The sequence below is a fragment of the Arachis duranensis genome, chromosome 4 (genome assembly GCF_000817695.3).
Source record: "Arachis duranensis cultivar V14167 chromosome 4, aradu.V14167.gnm2.J7QH, whole genome shotgun sequence".
NCBI classification, from domain to species: Eukaryota; Viridiplantae; Streptophyta; class Magnoliopsida; order Fabales; family Fabaceae; genus Arachis; species Arachis duranensis.
In genome coordinates this window covers 117,020,728-117,042,367 of record NC_029775.3, presented here as the reverse complement: position 1 = coordinate 117,042,367, position 21,640 = coordinate 117,020,728, and the positions used below count along the sequence as shown (strand labels likewise).

Below are 21,640 nucleotides of genomic sequence, written 5' to 3'. Positions count from 1 at the left end.
TATACGGAGGTTATAGGGAATTACAAGTTCGTCGGAAAGATTTAACACTCCAAAATCAGCACTTTTGAAAAATCAGCACAATCGTACGTACGCACGAAACTTGCCTCGGTCCCTTGAAGGTGCGTAAATGGTGCGTACGCAAGCCTCGTGTGTACCCGCAAAAATAAAATGATGCGTAAAAAATCAATAATTAATCATCTCAAATCCAACATTACATACTATCTAGACGGATTTCAATCTCAACAGATATACCACAACACATCAATACATATCAAGAGATATAACTCAACCATTCACGGCCTCCAGCCCATAATTCATTCAACATTCAAATCATCATTCAGTTTTAGACATTCATGCTAAACCATTAACATCAACAACATCAATTCAACAATGTCTTAATAAGGTCAATTAGCCTAGGTTTTCACATAGTATTATATAGTGATTATCCAAAACCGAAACTCCTACCTTAGTTGATGGCGGTTCCAAACTCTTGATCCTTTATCTCTGGCCAAACCAAGCCTCGATCAATTATTCACAAATCCAAGCTTCAATCAACTCTATTCAATCTAATTTCATTCAAATTTCACATTATTCATACTAGGATTTTCACACAAATTAAAAGAAAATAAGGAGAAAGAGTTTCTTTACCTGATTTCATATGAACATGGATCAAAATCTCGCTAAATGTGACCTTGAGCTTTCATTAAAGCATCTAAATCACAAATTCAAAACCCACACTACCTAAAATGCAAAATCAGTAAAGAATGAAGGAATGGGGTAGAATTATCACGATTACTCATCACCACAAAATTAGTATAGAAACGTAGAGGGAGATGAGAAGAACATATAGTCGCAAACGAGTCGTCTATCGGAGCTCCAATTTGTGAAAAAAGTGAATTAAAAAAAAAGGTGAATAGTATTTAAGGTTTCTCTTCTTCTCTTCTCTCGAGCTCTCTATCTCTCTTTTGCCAATGTGGATGAAATTGGGGATGGAGTCACTTTTAGGACTAGTTAATTAAGCGAGAGACTTTTTTGTCCTTTCGCCTATTGGCCCGACTTAGGGCCAAATTTTAAAGATATATGTTCCGATTTTTCATTCTAAATATGTTTTTGGTCATATACAATATCAGACAAACCTAAGCATGTACAGTTAATTATAACGCTGGTACGTATTTTTTTATAATTAACTATATTTTTGCACTACAAATAATTTTTTGAGTTCAAATTTTATCTGTAAATTTTTAAATTTTGAAATTTAAATTTTTAAGCCAAATCGAACGATTTCAACCCTTTTAACTCAATTTTAATTATATAATTGGCTAATAAATTTCCAAATTTTATACTATCAATATAAAATAATTTTGTAAGTATGTAATTATAGATGTTGAGTTAAATAAACTATGTTTAGATTATTGTCTCTGTGTTACCATAAATTAAATGTATGATGAGAGCTTTATAGGCTTATTTTTTCCTTTTTTCATTGAAGGAATCCCCACCAAAAAACAAGAAATTCAACTTTCCCCAAATATGCCCATGATGGACACAAAAAATTTACCATGGGTGTCACGACCCAAAATGAATCATGACCGGCGCTCAGGAAAATAATCCTATAGCAAGCCTAACCTAGTCAAATATAAGTTCAATAAGCAAGTACAAATATTTTACAAGTTCTAAAATAAATAATTATATATTTTTAACAAAAAAAATTAAAATAACTAAGAATGGTTGGTCCTACCTGTGACATATGGAGCATATACTTCTAGGAATTCGACAAAGAATAGGTACTCATTGCAGACCATTACTCTTGAATAGAAAGTCTCACACAGTCAAATATTTGTTCCTGAAAAATATTTTTAGGAAAACGGGGTGAGTTTTGCAACTCAGTGACCAGACAATACATCTATAATCAATATGAGACTATACAAACATTATCATCAAAGTAATTTTAATTAGAAAGTAATAGTTAATAATAATAAGTGAATCAATAAGGGAGTTCTCATACAGAAATCAAATCAAAAGTCCACACCTGGGTGGCTCCACCTCTATGGGTAGCCATTTCCTCTTGTGTATCCTAACAGAATAACAGATCTAACGTGTGGCCTACACGTTAGGCTAGCAACACCCCTGCTAGCTGGAGTCTGAGTTAGATGCATCTAAGTTAACGTCATAATCGCCGTTAACTACGGTTTTCTAATACGAGCCTCCCAAACCAATTGCAAACATATAATTTCAAATAAAACAAATATTTTATCATTCAAATATATAGGGTATCAAATCAAATCAAATCAAATCAGATAATACTCTCTCATCAGAAATCTTTTTCAATCATACTTTTTCAATCATGAGAGATTTCAAATATATTTCACAATTTTTAAAATAAGTGAGTACCAACAAATACTTAAATGCTTCAAAAACGGATATTCAAGTAAAATCAAACATTTTGGAATAATGCAAAACTTTAAAAAAAATATATATAGTCTCATGTATAGTTCCAAAAGTATAAACTTCATAAAAATGAGTTATTTAATTCTAATAAATCAATTATTTTAATCAATTCAAAATCGTTCAAAGCAAATATAGCTATAATTCAAAGATCATAATAGATATATATATCAAAATAATTATAGATGCACAATCAAACAATTATAAATGTAAAGCCTACTCACCACGTAGTCCCAAGGGACCGGAGATACCAAACCCAGAGTGCCAAATTCAAGGTAAGAAGGATTGAAGTGGAATGGAAAGAATGAGCGTAGAATTTGAACCAGAGTAGCGACAAGATAGAGCTGGCTATAGTTCTCGATTGTTGAAACTATAATCCAAACGCGTCGACGGAACCTTCCCTCTCAACCCGAAACTACAGCAGCCACAACCTCAGCTCCAAATCACTTTCTCAGCAACCTCAACGACTCGAACTTTAGGGAAACTAGTAGCAGCAGCACCGGTGGTGGTTCTGGCAACAACAGCGCCATACCCATTGACCAGAAACCTCGGCAGCGGCAGCGGCAGAAGAACGGCGACCTCAATGTGACTTCCCGGCGGCCAGAGGTGCAGTGGCGCTTCCGGCAGCGGCGAGCCACTCCAGCAACCCCTTGTGCAAGCTCTCTTCCTCCGACAGCGACCCAGACAGCGGCGGTGAGCTCGTCGCAGCAGCTCCCTCAACAGCCAGCCCTCCAACACGACAACAACAACACAAAGGCTTCCCTCTCTCCTCGCGTTCGCCTCTTTCTCTCTCCTCCATCATTGTTGATGACGGCGGCAACTGGCAGTAAAGTGTGGCGGGTTCGGTGGCTCAGTGGGGAGGGCAGTGGTAGGACACGCAGCGCGGTCCTCTCTTCTCCCTCACAGCGCAGCTCTCCCTCCATTCTTCTCTTCTTTATTCATGTGATTTGTGTGTGTGTTGTGAGTGAGGAAGGGGGTTTGGGGAGGGTGACGGCTAGTGAGGACTGAGGGTTGAGAGAGAGTGTTTTTGTGTGATTAGGGTTAGGGAAAAAGAAAAGGAAGAGTGGCCCACAATTTTTTTTATGAGTTATTACATTCTTCCCTCCTTTAAAAATTTGGTTCCCGAATTTCAAACCAACTTACTATTCATATTGTCTTTTCGGCAGTACAAGTCACATTTATTTCATACAACTAGACCCTGATGCAAGGAATGATGCATTTAGGAATAAGGAAAGAAAACAACATTGAGACAACCTTATCCGAAAGGAGTATAACCACATCATGACACATAAGTTTAATAATTTTCACAAATAGGTAGCAAGAACAAGGCTAAAAATCAAGCTATCTGAGCAAAGTTGCAGGAAAGAACTTAAGCACTTTAACTATACAATATTACTTCCAGATACAAATTGAACCCAATGCATAAAGAAAAACATTTTGTAGATATTATGCAATGATCAAATGCTATACATTTTCTTAATATTCACATATACAATGTAGCAAAAGGAATCAATATGAAGCACCATCAATCACAAAGAACAGATTGCATAATTAGATTGATATGAAAATTTTCAAAAGCACCCTACAAACTCTAATTGGAGTCCAAATAACATAGCCAAAAGTGTAAAACATATAGAGTAACACAAATTTCAACAATACACCCAAAACATAAAAAAAATAAAAAAAAAGCACAGTCATATGAGATTCCAAGAGTTTAAGTACAATTATGTGGTGGATAAGGATGAGAAAGGAGAGAGGCAAGGTGAAGAATTAAGCAGAATATACATGACCAGATTCCAGACTTGGAGACAAACATAACCAACACATTAAACCAAGCATGCAAGATATAGCCAGCAAAACATTTTCAAATCATATTATGCATATTAACCTTAAATGTCAAGTGATAAGAGATAGGAAGGTTGAACAGAAGGAAGGAATTTAATCGATCTACAAGGCTCTTTAAAGGCATTGTGAAAATAGCATATTAGTAGGAATAGTTCCGCTTACTCAAACATAGCATTGGCACTAGCCATCCTTCAGGTTAGCAATCGACAATTCCAAATAATAAACTAACAAATGTGCTACATATACACCAATTGATAAACAAACAGAATGCCATTAGTTGGAAAACAATACCACCAATCTAGCAAAGTTTCGAATTTCATTACTCAGCCACCATTACAATGCAGCGCACTCAAGGAGTAATAGAACCACAAATTTATGAAGCTCAAGAATATCGACAGGCGACAACATATTCCAATTAGTTGCAATCCTGAGCAACTTGAAACCAACAAAGTGATGTCTCAAAAAGGTCATACAACATAGGATCAGTTAAGCAGCAGACTAATGAATCAATGTGACTGCCTCAAAAATTCGATCATGTTAAGAACTTTGCAAAGCCTATATATCTTTGGAAGAAAAATGGTTGATACAACAATTTAAAATAAATTGTACTTAGATCATGATGTGCAAATTTAAAGAATAATAGTAAAACTGATATCAAACCCTTAACATATGCAGAAATGTCAACCTAAGATGTGGGCTATGAACCAAGGCAAAGTACTAGTAGTAAAACAATCGATTTTCAGAATTTCTAACAGACAATATTCAAAATACACTGTGATTGTTACCAAGGAAAAATTTGGCCAAAAAGGAACAACTTAACACAAAACCCTCAATGCAGAGACTCTTTAATCAATTAAAATCCTTATTGGGCAAACAAAGTAGAACCCGCGACATAGTTAGATAATCAACAAAATCAATGGGGTAATAGAAAATATTGATTCTGCAAATGAAACAAAATCAGAAAAAAGAAAAACCCCCTTTATTTTTTGAAACCATCAGTAAGAAGGAGTAACTTAATACAAAGCCAGCTACTAAATATCACCAGAATTCAAAACTACATAACAAAAACAACAATCCTATTAGCCAAGATAATCCAGCCAAAAGTACAAAACTAATTTATCTCACTGCCTTTCACTATTAAAACAAATGAAAAAAGCTCAACAGGCTGTAAAAGGACAAGCTGATAAATTTATTACACTAGAGCACATAGTCTGCAATCACACAATCACCAGAAGCATATAAAGCATCTGCACCCAATAAGCGATGATAGACCTGAATCAAACATCCATTCGCAACTCAATTCGTTTCACAACCATCATTTTAGAAAATTATATAGTAACAAAAATAGTTTATTGACAAAAACATTTATGATGCTTGGCATTACTTAAATGTTAAAAACCAAAGAAATCGTCGGTGTGTCACTACAAAGTAACACAACACAGCTTTCGAAATACGTACAAAAACATAATTGTAACTTTGTAAGGGCAAAGGCCATAGAGATAAATAAAAAGATGTACCACCACAACTAAAACCACAGGCTAGGAGCATTTTAAGGAAAAAAAATGAAAAAAACAAGCCAAATCCACAACAATTTGGGCAGAGCAAAATAAAAATTCATGAGTATGAATAATAGGCATAAAAAGATTTTGCATGTACAACAACAATTTAAACCAGAGAAAAAGGGAGAAAAATAAACATAATTAGACACAGCATGTGAACAGATAAGCTAAACCCACAATAAAGTAAAGCAAAATGAACATTCATCAGAAAATTGAAAAAAAATGTGCCACTCTAAAAATAGAAGCACGATAATCCTATATATAAAAGAAACAGTCACATAACACAGATTATATGATAAGCACAATACTTGATAGTTTTGACATGTTAAAAATTAATTAGGTTTAAAAAAAACAGTGTAGAAAAAAAGAAAAATAAACAAGGCAAGGTCATTAAACCTTTTTTACTGAGAATGTGAATGCAATACTAAACATTTTTACATAAATCTTATAGTGCTGACTAGAGTAACTAACTCTTACATAAAGCATCATATAATGGACTACCAATGAGATAATATTGAGTAAAAGTTAGAACAACATGCTGAAAGAGTTAGAACAACTTTTCTAGTCAATAAAATAATTAATTTTGAAGGGAAAAATTCAGATGTTCAAGTGTGTCACAAAAGTATTGTACATATCACAAGTTCATCATGACAAACTTCAATTTGAAATTATCAAGCCCTCATCGTATCAAAGAAATCAAAACATTTATTAATCCGCCATATATAACTACAAATCAGGCATATAATCTCCAACAACAACACAAGCAATTAAGAGTGTTTATTACCCCGTTCAATAGAAATTTTTACAAGATAACAACCAAGATTCACCTAGTTACAGTCACATCAATCACCAATTCAGTAACAAATAATAAGATTAACTCCTATACAGCAGCAACAACCAATAACCTTATGGATCTCTCAAAAATAATTAACCAAAATCATTTACCTGTTAATTACTGTAATAATCACTAATCAAATGACATGAATCAGCAAACAAGTATCTAATCAGTGGCTAACACTCATAGGCAAGCTACAATTTATCACATTTAAAATAATCATCAAATGCTTCATAATCACCATGATCAGTCCACAAGCTCAGCAAACAAGTCTATAAAATTAGAAATCACATATAATCTAAGAGACGTATTCACTTAATAACATATAAACAAGAAGATTCTACCTGAGTGAAGCTCAAATGTGTTTTTCATATGACCAGTTATACTAAGTATAGAACTTTAGCACTCAATTTGGTTAACATCCAAATGTTAATATCAACTATGAAAATTTCAATGATCTTGGACAAAGACAAAACTTTCTCAAAGAAACTCATGCTGTGGATTTAGTGTCTTTAAAATCAATTATCTATCATCCGTATTATAGTTAGCAAACTTATTTAACATTTGTTTAACTAGAAACTAAATAAACACACATTTCAAATGGATCATAACAATTAAAGATCAAACAGAACCTAAAATAATATAATAATTTAATGTCTTAAAGTAGATAAAAGTGGGGCTAAATATCAATTCATATTATGTACCATTACTCAAAACATTCTATTTCCATGAAAAAATTTCACAAACTTTAAATCTATTAGAGAATAAGTCGAGATTGGGTACAAAGGAAAGGAAAAGAGTAGCAAGAAGCGGATGAAAAGGAAAAGAGTAGCAAGAAGCGGCTGGAAAAGAAAAGAGTGGCAAGAAGCGGCAGAGGTCATATGATAACAACCAGATGACAACAACGACATAAAGGACAAGAATGACAATCCTATAGGCCTCTGATAGTGCCACAATTCGTACAAATAGGCGCGCTTCTATTTATACAATTGTGATCCTACCATAGGACACTTGCTCCATATTACACAGGTTAAACCTAAGCTCTGATACCACTCTGTCACGACCCAAAATGAATCATGACCGGCGCTCAGGAAAATAATCCTATAGCAAGCCTAAACTAGTCAAATATAAGTTCAATAAGCAAGTACAAATATTTTACAAGTTCTAAAATAAATAATTATATATTTTTAACAAAAAAAATTAAAATAACTAAGAATGGTTGGTCCTACCTGTGACATATGGAGCATATACTTCTAGGAATTTGACAAATAATAGGTACTCATTGCAGACCATTACTCTTGAATAGAAAGTCTCACACAGTCAAATATTTGTTCCTAAAAAATATTTTTAGGAAAACGGGGTGAGTTTTGCAACTGTGACCAGACAATACATCTATAATCAACATGAGACTATACAAACATTATCATCAAAGTAATTTTAATTAGAAAGTAATAGTTAATAATAATAAGTGAATCAATAAGGGAGTTCTCATACAGAAATCAAATCAAAAGTCCACACCTGGGCAGCTCCACCTCTATGGGTAGCCCTTTCCTCTTGTGTGTCCTAACAGAATAACAGATCTAACGTGTGGCCTACACGTTAGGCTAGCAACACCCCTGCTAGCTGGAGTCTGAGTTAGATGCATCTAAGTTAACGTCATAACCGCCGTTAACTACGGTTTTCTAATACGAGCCTCCCAAACCAATTCCAAACATATAATTTCAAATAAAACAAATATTTTATCCTTCAAATATATAGGGTATCAAATCAAATCAAATCAAATCAGATAATACTCTCTCATCAGAAATCTTTTTCAATCATACTTTTTCAATCATGAGAGATTTCAAATATATTTCACAATTTTTAAAATAAGTGAGTACCAACAAATACTTAAATGCTTCAAAAACGGATATTCAAGTAAAATCAAACATTTTGGAATAATGCAAAACTTTAAAAAATATATATAGTCTCATGTATAGTTCCAAAATTATAAACTTCATAAAAATGAGTTATTTAATTCTAATAAATCAATTATTTTAATCAATTCAAAATCGTTCAAAGCAAATATAGCTATAATTCAAAGATCATAATAGATATATATATCAAAATAATTATAGATGCACAATCAAACAATTATAAATGTAAAGCCTACTCACCACGTAGTCCCAAGGGACCGGAGATACCAAACCCAGAGTGCCAAATTCAAGGTAAGAAGGATTGAAGTGGAATGGAAAGAATGAGCGTAGAATTTGAACCAGAGTAGCGACAAGATAGAGCTGGCTATAGTTCTCGATTGTTGAAACTATAATCCAAACGCGTCGACGGAACCTTCCCTCTCAACCCGAAACTACAGCAGCCACAACCTCAGCTCCAAATCACTTTCTCAGCAACCTCAACGACTCGAACTTTAGGGAAACTAGTAGCAGCAGCACCGGTGTTGGTTCCGGCAACAACAGCGCCATACCCATTGACCAGAAACCTCGGCAGCGGCAGCGGCAGAAGAACGGCGACCTCAATGTGACTTCCCGGCGGCCAGAGGTGCAGTGGCGCTTCCGGCAGCGGCGAGCCACTCCAGCAACCCCTTGTGCAAGCTCTCTTCCTCCGGCAGCGACCCAGACGGCGGCGGTGAGCTCGTCGCAGCAGCTCCTCCGACAGCCAGCCCTCCAACACGACAACAACAACACAAAGGCTTCCCTCTCTCCTCGCGTTCGCCTCTTTCTCTCTCCTCCATCGTTGTTGATGACGGCGGCAACTGGCAGCAAAGTGTGGCGGGTTCGGCGGCTCAGTGGGGAGGGCAGTGGCAGGACACGCAGCGGCGGTCCTCTCTTCTCCCTCGCAGCGCAGCTCTCCCTCCATTCTTCTCTTCTTTATTCATGTGATTTGTGTGTGTGTTGTGAGTGAGGAAGGGGGTTTGGGGAGGGTGACGGCTAGTGAGGACTGAGGGTTGAGAGAGAGTGTTTTTGTGTGATTAGGGTTAGGGAAAAAGAAAAGGAAGAGTGGCCCACAATTTTATTTTATGAGTTATTACAATGGGTTAGCCTAGGTAAGATTTTCTTTGATAATATTGTGCAAGATGTGATGCATAATATCGAATTAGCAGAGTGGTAGCTTTGCAATAGTGCATATGATCTTGAGCCAGGAGCATTCTCCATATCACCAAAGTTCCTACCAATTAGACCATTGATTGAAAGTGACAACAACAACAATAACAACAAAAGCTCCTCATTCTGGCAAGAAGACACAACATGCTTAGAATGGTTGGATCAACAACAACCTTAATCTGTTGTATATATTTCATTTGGTAGCTTGGTAGTTATGGAATCCAAGCAACTCAAAGAATTAGCACTTGCACTTGATCTCATTGACAAGCCTTTTCTTTGGGTTGTAAGAACAAGTAATGACGATAACAAGGGAAATAGCCCATACCCAAATGAATTTCATGGAAGTAAAGGTAAAATTGTTAGTTGGGCACCACAGAAAAAAGTTTTGAACCATTCTGCAATTGCTTGTTTCATAAGTCATTGCGGTTGGAATTCAGTTATTGAAACTGTGTCCAGTGGTGTTCCATTCTTTTGTTGTCCATTTTTCAGTGATCAATTTTGGAGTAAGTCATACATTTGTGAGGTCTGGAAAGTTGGAATTGGATCCTACTGGAAAGAAAGGATGAGGATCTTCATCCAATCCATTGACTACAACATATGGAAGATTTTTGTGAGCGGTCCAAAGATTTCAACAAAAACAAGTGCTAATGAAGTGGTGACTCCAAAAGAAGAAGCTGAATGGAATGAAGACGACAAGCAAAAGATGGAGCTGAATGCTAAAGCCATCAACCTTCTTCACTGTACTATCAGCTTTGAAGAGTACCAAAAGGTGTCTAGTTACAAGACAGCCAAATAAATTTGAAAAAAAACTCCAGGTTACACACGAAGGCACTAAATAGGTCAAAGAAACGAGGATTGATATGCTGTAAAAAGAGTACGAGATGTTTAATATGAAGGATGGAGAAAGCATTGATGAAGTGTTTGAGAGATTCTCAATCATAATCAACAACCTTGATGCTATGGGTACAAACTACTCAGAACAAACCCTAGTGAGAAAACTCCTCAGAAGCCTCACAAAAGAATGGGAAACCACAGCCACTGTCTTAGCCGAGAGCAATAACCTAAACCCTATAACCTATGATGAGCTGAGAGAAAAACTCCTTACCTATGAAACCACACACACAAACCTGGACTCAAAGAAAAAAGGGAATAGCCCTCAAGTCAAAAATAGAATCAAAAGAGAGTGATTCTAGTAATGGTATTTCAGATGATGAGCTTATATTTTTTGTTAGGAGATTTAGAAGGATGATGAAGAACATGGGCAAATGCAAGGGTTCAAGCTCAAAGGAACATAAGATGGACTTGAGCAATGTGACTTGTCATCATTGCTAGGAGGCTAGATATTTCAAGCTAAACTGTCCGAAACTCAAGAAGGAGGACAAAAGGAAGAAAGAAAAGAAGAGAGTGCTCATGGCAGCTTGGGAGGATCTTGAGAACGATTCCAACGAGGAAGAAGATTCTGAAGGTGAAGATAAAACCTGCTTCATGGCTGGAAATAATCATCTTGATGAGGTAAATTTCTATGACTTGACTATAGATGATTTACATGCTATAATTGATGATCTTACTCTAAACACCTCAAAACTGCTAGATAAGTACAATAAATGCAGATCTGAAAAAGATTTGTTAAAGGCTGAAAATGATTTTTTAAAAGAAAAAGTGAAGGAAACTGAATGTGCTTTGGACATTATCGAAGAAAACAGATTTCTAAATCTGAACTTGAAAAATTAAAAGGAAAGCACATTATGGATCCTTCTCAAGAGTTAATTGCTGAAAATAAAAGATTAAATGATATGATTAAAAAGGCTGAATGGTGACTTAGCAAAATTTGCTCAAAGTTCTAGTAACTTGAACAAATTACTTGCAAGCCAAAGACCATTGTTTGAAAAATCTGGTTTAGGTTATATAACCAAGGAAAGTGCAGCTTGTAATGATTCCTCTATGAAATTTGTGGCTTCTTCATCAAATACTAAATCCACATCCATCAAATCTGGTATTAGATATGTTCCTGTACTTGAGGAGAAATTTGATGAAGTTTACACAAGTGAAACTGAGCCTTCACCAAGAACCGGACCTACTTCAAATAGGTCAGGTCTGGGGTACATTTCAAAAAATGAGGTTGCTTTCAAGAAACCACCACTTTACAACAAAACCTCATATTCAAAAAGTCCAAAAGTTTTCAAAAATTCTGGTGAAAATCCTTTTGCAAAGAGGAACAATTATAACAAAAAATAATTTGTCAAAAGAAATGCACCTCTTTCAAAAACCAGAAAATTTCAACCCTTTAATCATTTCTAGCATGGTAGCTCATCTCAATTTCAGAAACATGCATCAAAAAATCACTGTATAAATTGAAAAAAATTTGGTCACTCATATTCACAATGTTTCATTGAAAAAAGAATTGTAGAAAACCGAATTTACAATGTTGGGTGTGATTTAAATGCACTTGGGCAACCAAAATGGATTAACTTCAAAGGATCCAAATTAATTTGGATACCTAAGGTTACTTGAAGTTTCTCATGCAGATTTGCCTGGCATCCAAGAACAAAAAGGATATGTGGTACTTGGATAGTAGATGCTCAAGGCACATGACTGGAAGGTCAACTTACTTCATCAAACTAAATAAGTGTGATGCAGGTTTTGTGACCTTTGGAGATGATGGTAAAGGTAAAATTATTACTGTTGGAAAAGAAGGTAATGAACACTCTACTTTCATTGATGATGTATTTTTGGTATGTGGATTGAAGCACAATCTTTTGAGTATAAGTCAGCTGTGTGACTTAGGATATTTAGTGACTTTCAAAAGACTTGAATGCTGTGTTGTAAACGAAAAGACTACTAAAGTGCTTTTTGTTGCCAAGTGTTGTAATAATGTGTATGGACTTACCCTTGATAAACTAAAGGATCAAAATGTAGCTTGTTTTCATTCTAAAGAATCTAAAAAGTGGCTATGGCACAAGAGATTGGGCCATGAAACTATGTTTCAAATAAACAAACTTGTAAAGAAAGGGTTAGTAAGAGGTCTTCCTTTGATAAGGTTTGACAAAGACATCACTTGTGATGCTTGCCAAATGGAAAAACAAACAAAAAGTTCATTTAAACCAAAGGAAGACATTTCTACTAAAAGGCCACTTGAGTTGCTACACATTGATTTATTTGGTCCAATAAGAACTCAAAGCTTAGGTGGTAAACATTATGATTTAGTAATTGTGGATGACTATTCTAGGTTTGGTTGGGTTTTATTTCTTGCACACAAAAATGAAGCTTTTTCGGCCTTTAAAATCTTTTGCAAGAAAATTCAAAATGAAAAGGATTTAAAGATCTCTTCTATAAGAAGTGATCATGGAACCGAATTTGAAAATAATCTATTTAAATCCTTTTGTGAGAAATTTGGAATATCTCACAACTTTTCTTGTCCAAAGACACCATAATAAAATGGTGTTATGGAAAGACGAAATAGAAGCATTCAAGAAATGACAAGAGCTATGCTTTGTGAGAGCAATGTGCCAAAATTCCTTTGGGCTGAAGCAGTTAACACAACTTGTCACATTTTAAATAGAACTATCATAAGAAAATTTTTGAAGAAAACCCCTTATGAACTTTGGAAAGGTTACCCACCAAACTTGGATTACTTACATATCTTTGGATGCAAATGCTTTGTTCTTGACAACAAAGATAATTTAGAAAAATTTGATCCAAAGGCATATGAGTGCTTATTTGTAGGATATTCCACAACTAGTAAAGCATATAGGGTTTATCATCAAGATGCTAGGATTATTGAGGAGTGCATACATATTACATTTTGTGATACTAACTTGGTGCAAAGTGTTTTGGAAGATTGTGATGCAGGAAATCAAGCCCAAAAGGACAATGAGACTGCACAAAATCATGAAAATAAAAATTCTGGACAAGCTGAACCAGAAACTACAGTGGCTAAAAATTTAAGAGACAATTGCATTTTGTCTCATGAATCTGAAGGAGATCTTGAAACCAGCAGTACCCAGAATTCCTTGGTAACTGAATCTGCCTCCAAGAACACCAGACCTCGTGAATGGAGATTCTTGAAGAACAATCCTAATAAATTTGTCATTGGGGACGTATCTCATGGTGTTAAGACTAGGTCTTCAACTAGAAAGGCAAATGAAGGAACAAACATTGCCCTTCTCTCTCAAATGGAGCCTCAAAATGTCAAAGAAGCCCTTAATGACCCTTCTTGGGTAAAGGCAATGGAAGATGAGCTTTTTGAATTTGAGAAGAACCAAGTGTGGACATTGGTTCAAAGGCCGAATGGAAAGAAAGTGACCGGCACCAAGTGGATATTTTGGAACAAGCTAGGAGAGAATGGTAACATTGCAAGAAACAAAGCAAGGCTAGTGGCACAAGAATATAACCAAGAATAAGGGATAGACTTTGATGAATCATTTGCCTCTGTTGCTCGAATGGAAGCTGATGAGTTTGGAAAACTCTAAATTTAATTTGATGATGAACAAACATTATTAAAGCAATTAATTACAAAATTATTAATTTGATCTTAATTCATACTTGCTAATTAATAATTTTTGTAATGCAGATTCTGTTGTTGGGCCAAAAAAATTGGCTAGCCCAACATGAATCCATATACTCAGCCTTGATATTAAATTGTTATGCTTATGATGGCTGAAATTATGGCTATGCTACTTGGGCCGAAAAGAAAAGAAAAGTTGCAAGCCCAATATGAATGAAAAATATTCAGCCTTGTTCTAAATGTTTAAGTATTATGGCTGAAGCAATTTGTGGTTATTTGGGCCAGAATTAGCTTGAACTAGCCCAAAATGATTTGCTCCAAGACCATTAAGCCTGGTCTGAAACCAATAACGAAAGAAAGCAAAGTTCCATTGCTTCCAACGGATCCCACTTTCAATTTGTGATGGATCTCAAAATTTAATTAACTTGAATTAACTTGCATTGGAAACATGAGAGAGATTTAGCACTTGATTTGATGGACATCATCAATGATATACGCTACCTAAAGCAAGGGAAGTAGGAAACTTAATTTACTTTATCATATTCATTAATTATTGTTCAAGTTTCTCTTTCTTCACTCTCATTTTTCTTCTCCTACTTCGTTCACTTCACAGAGAAGGCATGGAAGCTATGGCTAGCTACCGAAAAGAAGAAGATGCAAGCAACAAGACCATCACAATAATGGCAAGAAAAAGAAAACAAAAAGTATGTTGTGGTTGAGATCTTCACCAAGAAAGGTAAGATTTGGTGAAGTAAGCTCAAGTTCTCCATACCAAAAATGGAAGAGAAGATTTCGGTCAGAGGAAGAAGATCCTTGAGGGATGGCTTTTCTCAGCTTTTGATCAACTACCACAGGAGGTAGCCACTGTAGTTATGTGGGAAAGTTGCAGAAGTTTGAGCAGAAGAAGCTATTATACATCAAGAAGCATCAAGAAGCATCAAGGGCTAGGAGTCCTTCTTGGAGTGCAAGCAAGGAAGGATGGCTCGGATTGATGAATCTTGGTGTAAAGGGAAGACACAGAGGTAATTGCATGTTGGTTAAAGCATTCGGTTTCCTCTCCTCTCTCTCTGGCCGAACTGGTTTTCTTGAAGAAGAAGAAGTTTAGCTTGGTTTTAATGATTTCAACTGTGGAGGCTTCCCCCTATATAAATAAGGGAGAACAGCCAAGGCTTGAAGCAAGGAGTGAGAGTGCAAGGCACAGTGTTCACATAGCTACCTAAGCTAACAGAAGTTCTTCTCCTTCAATGTATTCTGTTTTGTATTTTTCTGTTTAATTTTGTATGTCTTGAGTCTCATGAAAAAAGGCAAACAGTGATGTTTGTAAGAAAAAGCCATAGAGCGGAAAAAGACAGAGAGTGCAAAATTAAAAGAAAAAGCCATGGATGTCCTTAGAGGTCCTTTGTACATCTGTGTTGTGTTTCATGATTCTGTGGGAATCCCCTTGCAGGTTGGGTTAGCACTTTGCAGTTGAAAGCTTGGCAGTGACCAAGTCAAGTTCAGTTTTTGGGTTTAGATTCTGGACTTGTCCTGGATAGGAGGCGTAATTCCTAGGGAGAATTGGTGTTTGTAATCAAGGATGATTATAGTGAAATTCCATCATTGTTGTGATGGAGACTGGATGTAGGCTGCATTGCACTTTGCAGCTGAACCATGATATATCTTGGTGTAATTTTCTCTCTCTTATACTCCATTTCTGATTCTGCTGCACAGGAGACAAAACTGAAAAATATCTCCTGGCTGGTCACGAGACAAAACGAAAAAATCTCGTGGCTAGGCACGAGACAAAATCAAGAAGGGGCTAAGATTCAACCCCCCTTCTCTTAGCCACTGATAAACCATCAGAAGCTATAAGACTTCTCTTAGCTTATGTTGTATTTTATGGTTTTAAATTATATCAAATGGATGTGAAATGTACATTTTTGAATGGTGTGATAAATAGAAAAGTGCATGTGGAGCAGCCACCAGGTTTTGAAAATAAAGAGTGTCCTAACCATGTTTTCAAATTATCAAAACCTCTCTATGGTTTGAGACAAGCTCCTAAAGCTTGGTATGAGAGACTTAGCACTTTTCTTTTGAAAAATGGTTTTCAAAGAGGCACCACAGACATCACTCTATTTATCAAAAATTCTAATGATTCTTTCATTCTAGTCCAAAATATGTTGATGACATTATTTTTGGATCAGCCAATGAATCCCTTTGTACTGAATTTGGAAAACTCATGATAAGTGAATTTGACATGAGTATGATGTGTGAACTTAATTTTTTCCTTGGGCTTCAAATTAAACAAACTGAAAATGGTATTTTCATTCATCAAGAGAAGTATGCCAAGGAACTAGTTAAGAAATTTGGTATGAAAAATGCCAAACCCATGGGAACTCTCATGCACCCTAATCTAAAATTAGACAAGGGAGAAACTGAGAAAAATGTGGATGGATGAGGTATAGAGGAATGATTGGCTCTCTCATGTACTTACCTTTCTCTAGACCCGACATTGTGCAAAGTGTTGGAATGTGTTCAAGATTCTAATCTAAACCAAAAGAGTCTCATCTTTCTGCAGTTAAGAGGATCATTAGATATGTTCATGGCACATCTAATTTTGGTCTTTGGTATCCTAAGATTGATGATTTTTCAGCAGTTGGTTATTGTGATGCAGATTTTGCCGGTGATAGAGTTGATAGAAGGAGCACATCAGGCTTATGTTGCTTCCTTGGAAAGTCCTTAAATGTTTGGTCAAGTAAAAAGCAGTCAATCGTGGCTTTATTCATTGCAGAGGCTGAGTATATAGCTGCTTCTTCTTGTTGTTCTCAGCTTATGTGGTTAAAAACACTGCTTGCTGATTACAAGTTAAATGCTGAAAATATTCTCTTGTTGTGTGATAATATGAGTGCCATTAATATTTCTAAAAATTCAGTCTTGCACTCTAGGACTAAACATATTGAAGTAAAATTTCACTCAATAAGAGAACATGTTCAAAAGGGAGATATTAGCATTCAATTTGTTAAATCAAAAGAGCAATTGGCAGATATTTTCACTAAACCACTAGTTGAGGACAGATTCTGTATGCTTAGGACTAGTCTAGGAATTTTAAGCCATCATTCTTTATTGTAAAGTTGCTAATATGTTTGTTGGAGTTTTTGTCTCATAAATAGGGATGAGACAATTCTGGACAAGTGAAGAACGTTCTCTTCAATCAGCGTTTCTGGGCTTGTTGCACGTGCAGATTTATCTGGGCCAACCTCAAAAATCTGAACTTGGGTGGTCCTACATGTTTCCTTAATGCACACCACCTCTGGGCCAAATATGAATGATACATGAGTTTTATTTTGTTTTTGTTGGTCTGTCTGCTTTAGCTTATTTTTTGTTGTTTTCTTTTAAGTCCAAAAAGATTTCAAATTTTAAATTGATTTTCTTTTTAATTTTTTTTGAAATAAAATAAAATCTTTCTCTTTTATGATGTCAAGTCATTTCAAGTCAAATCAGAAGGTGATGCAGTTGCATGGTTTGAGAAAGTTTCTTTTGGGTACGGTTACCAATACTTCTTCCTCTCCCTCCATAACTTCTCCAATCCTTCGGTTTCTCCCCACTTCCTTTATTGCTTCTCTTCCTTCAAAAATCTGAAACTAACCAAATGAAGAAGAAAATTATAGCTAAAAGGCCTCCTCGTGAAAAAGTTTACAAGCTTCCTACAAAGCCCTAAACTTGCTCCCAAGACCGAACCTTCACTCCTTTTCCTTCTCCTCCTACCTCACCTCCTAGGACTGACCCCATGGCTCGCACTAAGAACCCTTCAAGGTTCCCTCCTTCAGCCAAGCATACGCCACCTTCGAAGGAACCTCAATCAAAACCTGGGTCGTCAAAGCCGAGTTCATCGAAGGAGAAATGACCAGCAGTGCCTGAACCTACCTCTGAGCCCACACAACCTAAGACAAGGTCTGTACCCTTGTGTTCTCAAAGAGGTAAAACTCGTCTCCCTCTAAAATCTGTTAGAGAACTAGACATTGATCCTTTTGCTCATAAATCCCATTTCATGACATCTCACTCCAACTATAATCCATATAGATTTAGGTCTGCCATGAACAATGACTTATTTGAAGGAGTTATTTAGTACCGTACCCTGTGTCCCTCTTTTCTTGCTAATTTGCCAAACCTGAAAAAGAAAGGTTTTTCTTTTGTTGAAAATTTAGAATTTTTAGACTGGAATCATCTCTTTAACATCAAAAAGCCTGTTTATCCTCTGTTGGTCCAAGAGTTTTATGCAAACATGACATATCATGAGGGCACTGTTCACTCTTATGTTAAGGGCCGAGACATTGTCTTGAATAATGAAACAATCAGTGATTCATTAAAGTATACTGATGTTGGGTCTTGTGCTTATACTTCTGTTAAGTGGGATAAAGGAGTTGGTATTTCTTACAATGATGTTTTGGCTCATATTTGTGAACATATTTCCTTGATTGATGGGATTACACCCACTCATAAAGCCCTAGGATATGAACGTGCTCAGTTACACCGAATTATTAACCACATCATACTTCCTCAAAGTGGTTCATATCAAAGGGTATCCTACACTGACACTCTTGTTTTGTATGCCCTGCTCACTAAAACAAAAATTTATTTTGCTTATTTGATGGTTAAATACATGTTTGACTCTGTTAAAAGTGAGAAAGACAAATCCCTTCCTTATGGCATGTTTCTCACTTGTATTTTTTAGCATTTTGGTGTTGACTTGTCCAATGAGGATTATGAAAATAGACATTCATATCTAAAGGAAGGTGGTACAGTAAAACAGCAAAAAGGACCTACTCGATCAGAGAGAGTTGTTTAAGATGATGAAGATGATGAGTTCATTCGTGAGGAATCTCCTCCTCCTTCCACCGAGGGTAATTCCATCTCCACTGGACAAAAATCTGCTCTGCTGAATGTTGTCAAAGATGTAGTCCAGGAGTTTGAATCCCAGTCCAATCTCATGATTGCCATGAGTAAGGAACAAAGAAAGCTAGCAAGCAAGCATGAGAATTTTCTCTGAAAATCAAGGGATAGAGTAGCTATATTTATGAAGTTCATTGATAATCTTTAACAAGATGAAGATCCTGCCACTGATGCTGATGAGGAAGATGATTCTGGGGGAATGGTTCAGATGCCTAGAATTGTCTCATGAAATTGATGTTGTCTGCTCTCTTTTTGTCTCATGAAAACTGTTTCTTTTGTTATTTTTGAACTAGTTTTTGTTGTCTTGGATTACTGTAATACTCTCACTACTGCTGCACTTAATTTTAATTTATTTCATACTTTGGACTGTGCTCTAACACTTTCTTACAAGATTTAAGGTGTTGTTTTTATTGATCTTGCTTATTGTCTGTCCTTGATGATAAAAGGGGGAGTAATAGCATGAGCAGTGAATAATTTTTTGAATTTTTTAATTGCTGCTACTGTTTTGTTGTAATGTTTGATTGTTGATGCCACAATGGTTTGGCATGAAAACCTGATTTGCAAATTGTTGCTACTACTGTGAATTTGTGGCAAGAAAATTGGAACTTGCTGGATATGATATGTTGTTGGTTTGCCCCTGATTAAACTTGATGCTTAATTTTATTGCTAATATGATATGTTCAGTGTTGGGCTAGTTTTGTGGTGTTGATTGTTTAAACTCGCTTAGTCAAGATGAATGTGTGTAGCTCTTTATTGTGCTCTCTATAAGTACAATGTAAAACAGGAACAAAGAGGAGAGCATAAATCTAGGGGGAGCTAATCGTGGAAAGGAAAGGGGAGTAACACAAAAGCAAGCAACATCATTCAAAGGAAAGTTTCTTAACCTTACTCAAATTCATTTTCTTTTGATCATTGTTTAATTATGTTTATCATCAAGTGGGAGATTGTTCAGTTAAGAAATTAACTAACATAATTGATGATGACAAACATTAGATTATTGGGGTAATTACCTAATTAGTCTTGATTATTTTGGGTTAGTGATGGAGGCAAAAAAAATTGATATACATTGCAGCAGCCCAATACAAAGCAAGCTAAATCTGTCTTAGTGGGCCATAAATCAATAGAAGCCTGAAGATAAGAAAAGGAATGAAAAAATGGGCTGAACTTGAGTAGAACCAACCCAAGCCCGACTTGTTTTCAGCAAGCTAATCCCTCTATGATTGCTTCCAAAGCAACGTACACTTTTTCCTGCTTTGGTTAGAACTCAAAGAAAGAGAGAGAAAGCTTAGTTCCTAAGTTAGTCACTGAAGAAGAAAGAAATAGAAGGTTAAGCAAGAAAGGGTGAGGTCTAATCACCCACATCAATCTGTATCAAGAAGAGGTCAGAAGCCAAAGGTAATTTTATTTCCTTCTACATGCATCTCATTTTCTTCTCTTCATCTTCAACTCTCTGCAACTCCATATTGGGATACATGGAAAAGAGGAATCTATGGTTAAAATTATGTCTTGGGGACTAAGTAGTTTTTCAATGGTTAAGATTTGGGTTTACCATTGAAGATATCTATTTTTGCTGATATGTGACTTTCAGTCAACAAGAGAAGGTCAGAACAAAAGTTCCTATTTTGAGGATTAATGGGAAAAAGTGAGATGGTGGGTTGGTGAAGCACAAAGCTCGAGGGTTGACCTAGGGAGAGTAACTCAGAAACATGCAAGGAGATACAAAAGAAAATTTCTCACCATTCAAAATTCAAGTAGAGTAAACCAGTGTTCTTGAGGTGTATGTTCTAAGAAGAGAGCTCTTTGAAGAAATTCATCTACCTGGACAGTGTTTCCTAGTCAAAGGAGCATTCTACCAGAATGAAAAACTGAATCAGAGGCTAGCAAATCTGGTTTATCACATAGTAAATCTGGTTTATCAATCTCCTACATGTTTTACAGATTGTAATTTTCTTTTTAATGTTTATCTTTCTATAATTTCTTGAGGTAAAAGGCTGAATGAGAGAGTCATTGAAAGAGCCTAAGAGTGGAAAGAGGCAGAGAGATACGCATGAGTGAAAAATCTAGAGTGATTTCAGATTTCTTTAGGTTGATTTTATGTCTTGCATCTTGTACCTGTGAGGTATCCCTTTCTTAGTTGGGTTAGCACTAAGAGGAAGAGTTAGGTATAAGCATAACCAAGTCAAGTTAGGTTAGAACTTGAGCGTGAAAGGATTGGGTCAATCCTGTGGAATTGGTGTATGTAATACTTTAACTATAGTAAAAATTTCACCACTGTTGTGGTGGAGACTGGACGTATGTTGCGTTGCACAAGGCAACCGAACCAGGATACATGATGGTGTCAGCTTCTCTCCTTACTGCTATATTCTGTTTTCTGATATTCATGAGACAAAATGAAATTGTCTCATAAATTTTTCGCTGCTGAGTT

The 21,640-nt window shown here is 35.9% G+C and overlaps 2 protein-coding genes across 4 annotated transcripts in view; one reads left to right on the top strand and one right to left on the bottom strand.

Annotated features, from left to right (window-relative positions):
* LOC107486650 (UDP-glycosyltransferase 83A1) overlaps window positions 1–21,640 on the top strand; it is a 54,847-nt gene that overhangs the window by 29,661 nt on the left and 3,546 nt on the right. The window lies entirely within an intron of this gene.
* On the bottom strand, window positions 1,658–9,685 carry LOC107486653 (uncharacterized). Of its 3 annotated transcripts, none has more exons than XR_008008389.1 (2): window positions 2,667–2,984; window positions 1,658–1,840 (listed from the first exon to the last, which is right to left on the bottom strand). XR_008008389.1 is itself a non-coding variant. In XM_052260898.1 (2 exons), the coding sequence occupies exon 1, from the start codon at window positions 9,535–9,537 to the stop codon at window positions 9,046–9,048; it is 492 nt and encodes a 163-aa protein (XP_052116858.1). In that variant the 5' UTR covers window positions 9,538–9,685; the 3' UTR covers window positions 1,658–1,840; window positions 8,838–9,045. The 3 variants fall into 3 exon arrangements, 2 of the variants coding, with proteins under 2 accessions (XP_052116858.1, XP_015962696.1); XM_052260898.1 differs by lacking the exon at window positions 2,667–2,984 and adding an exon at window positions 8,838–9,685; XM_016107210.3 differs by lacking the exons at window positions 1,658–1,840; window positions 2,667–2,984 and adding exons at window positions 7,957–8,015; window positions 8,838–9,685.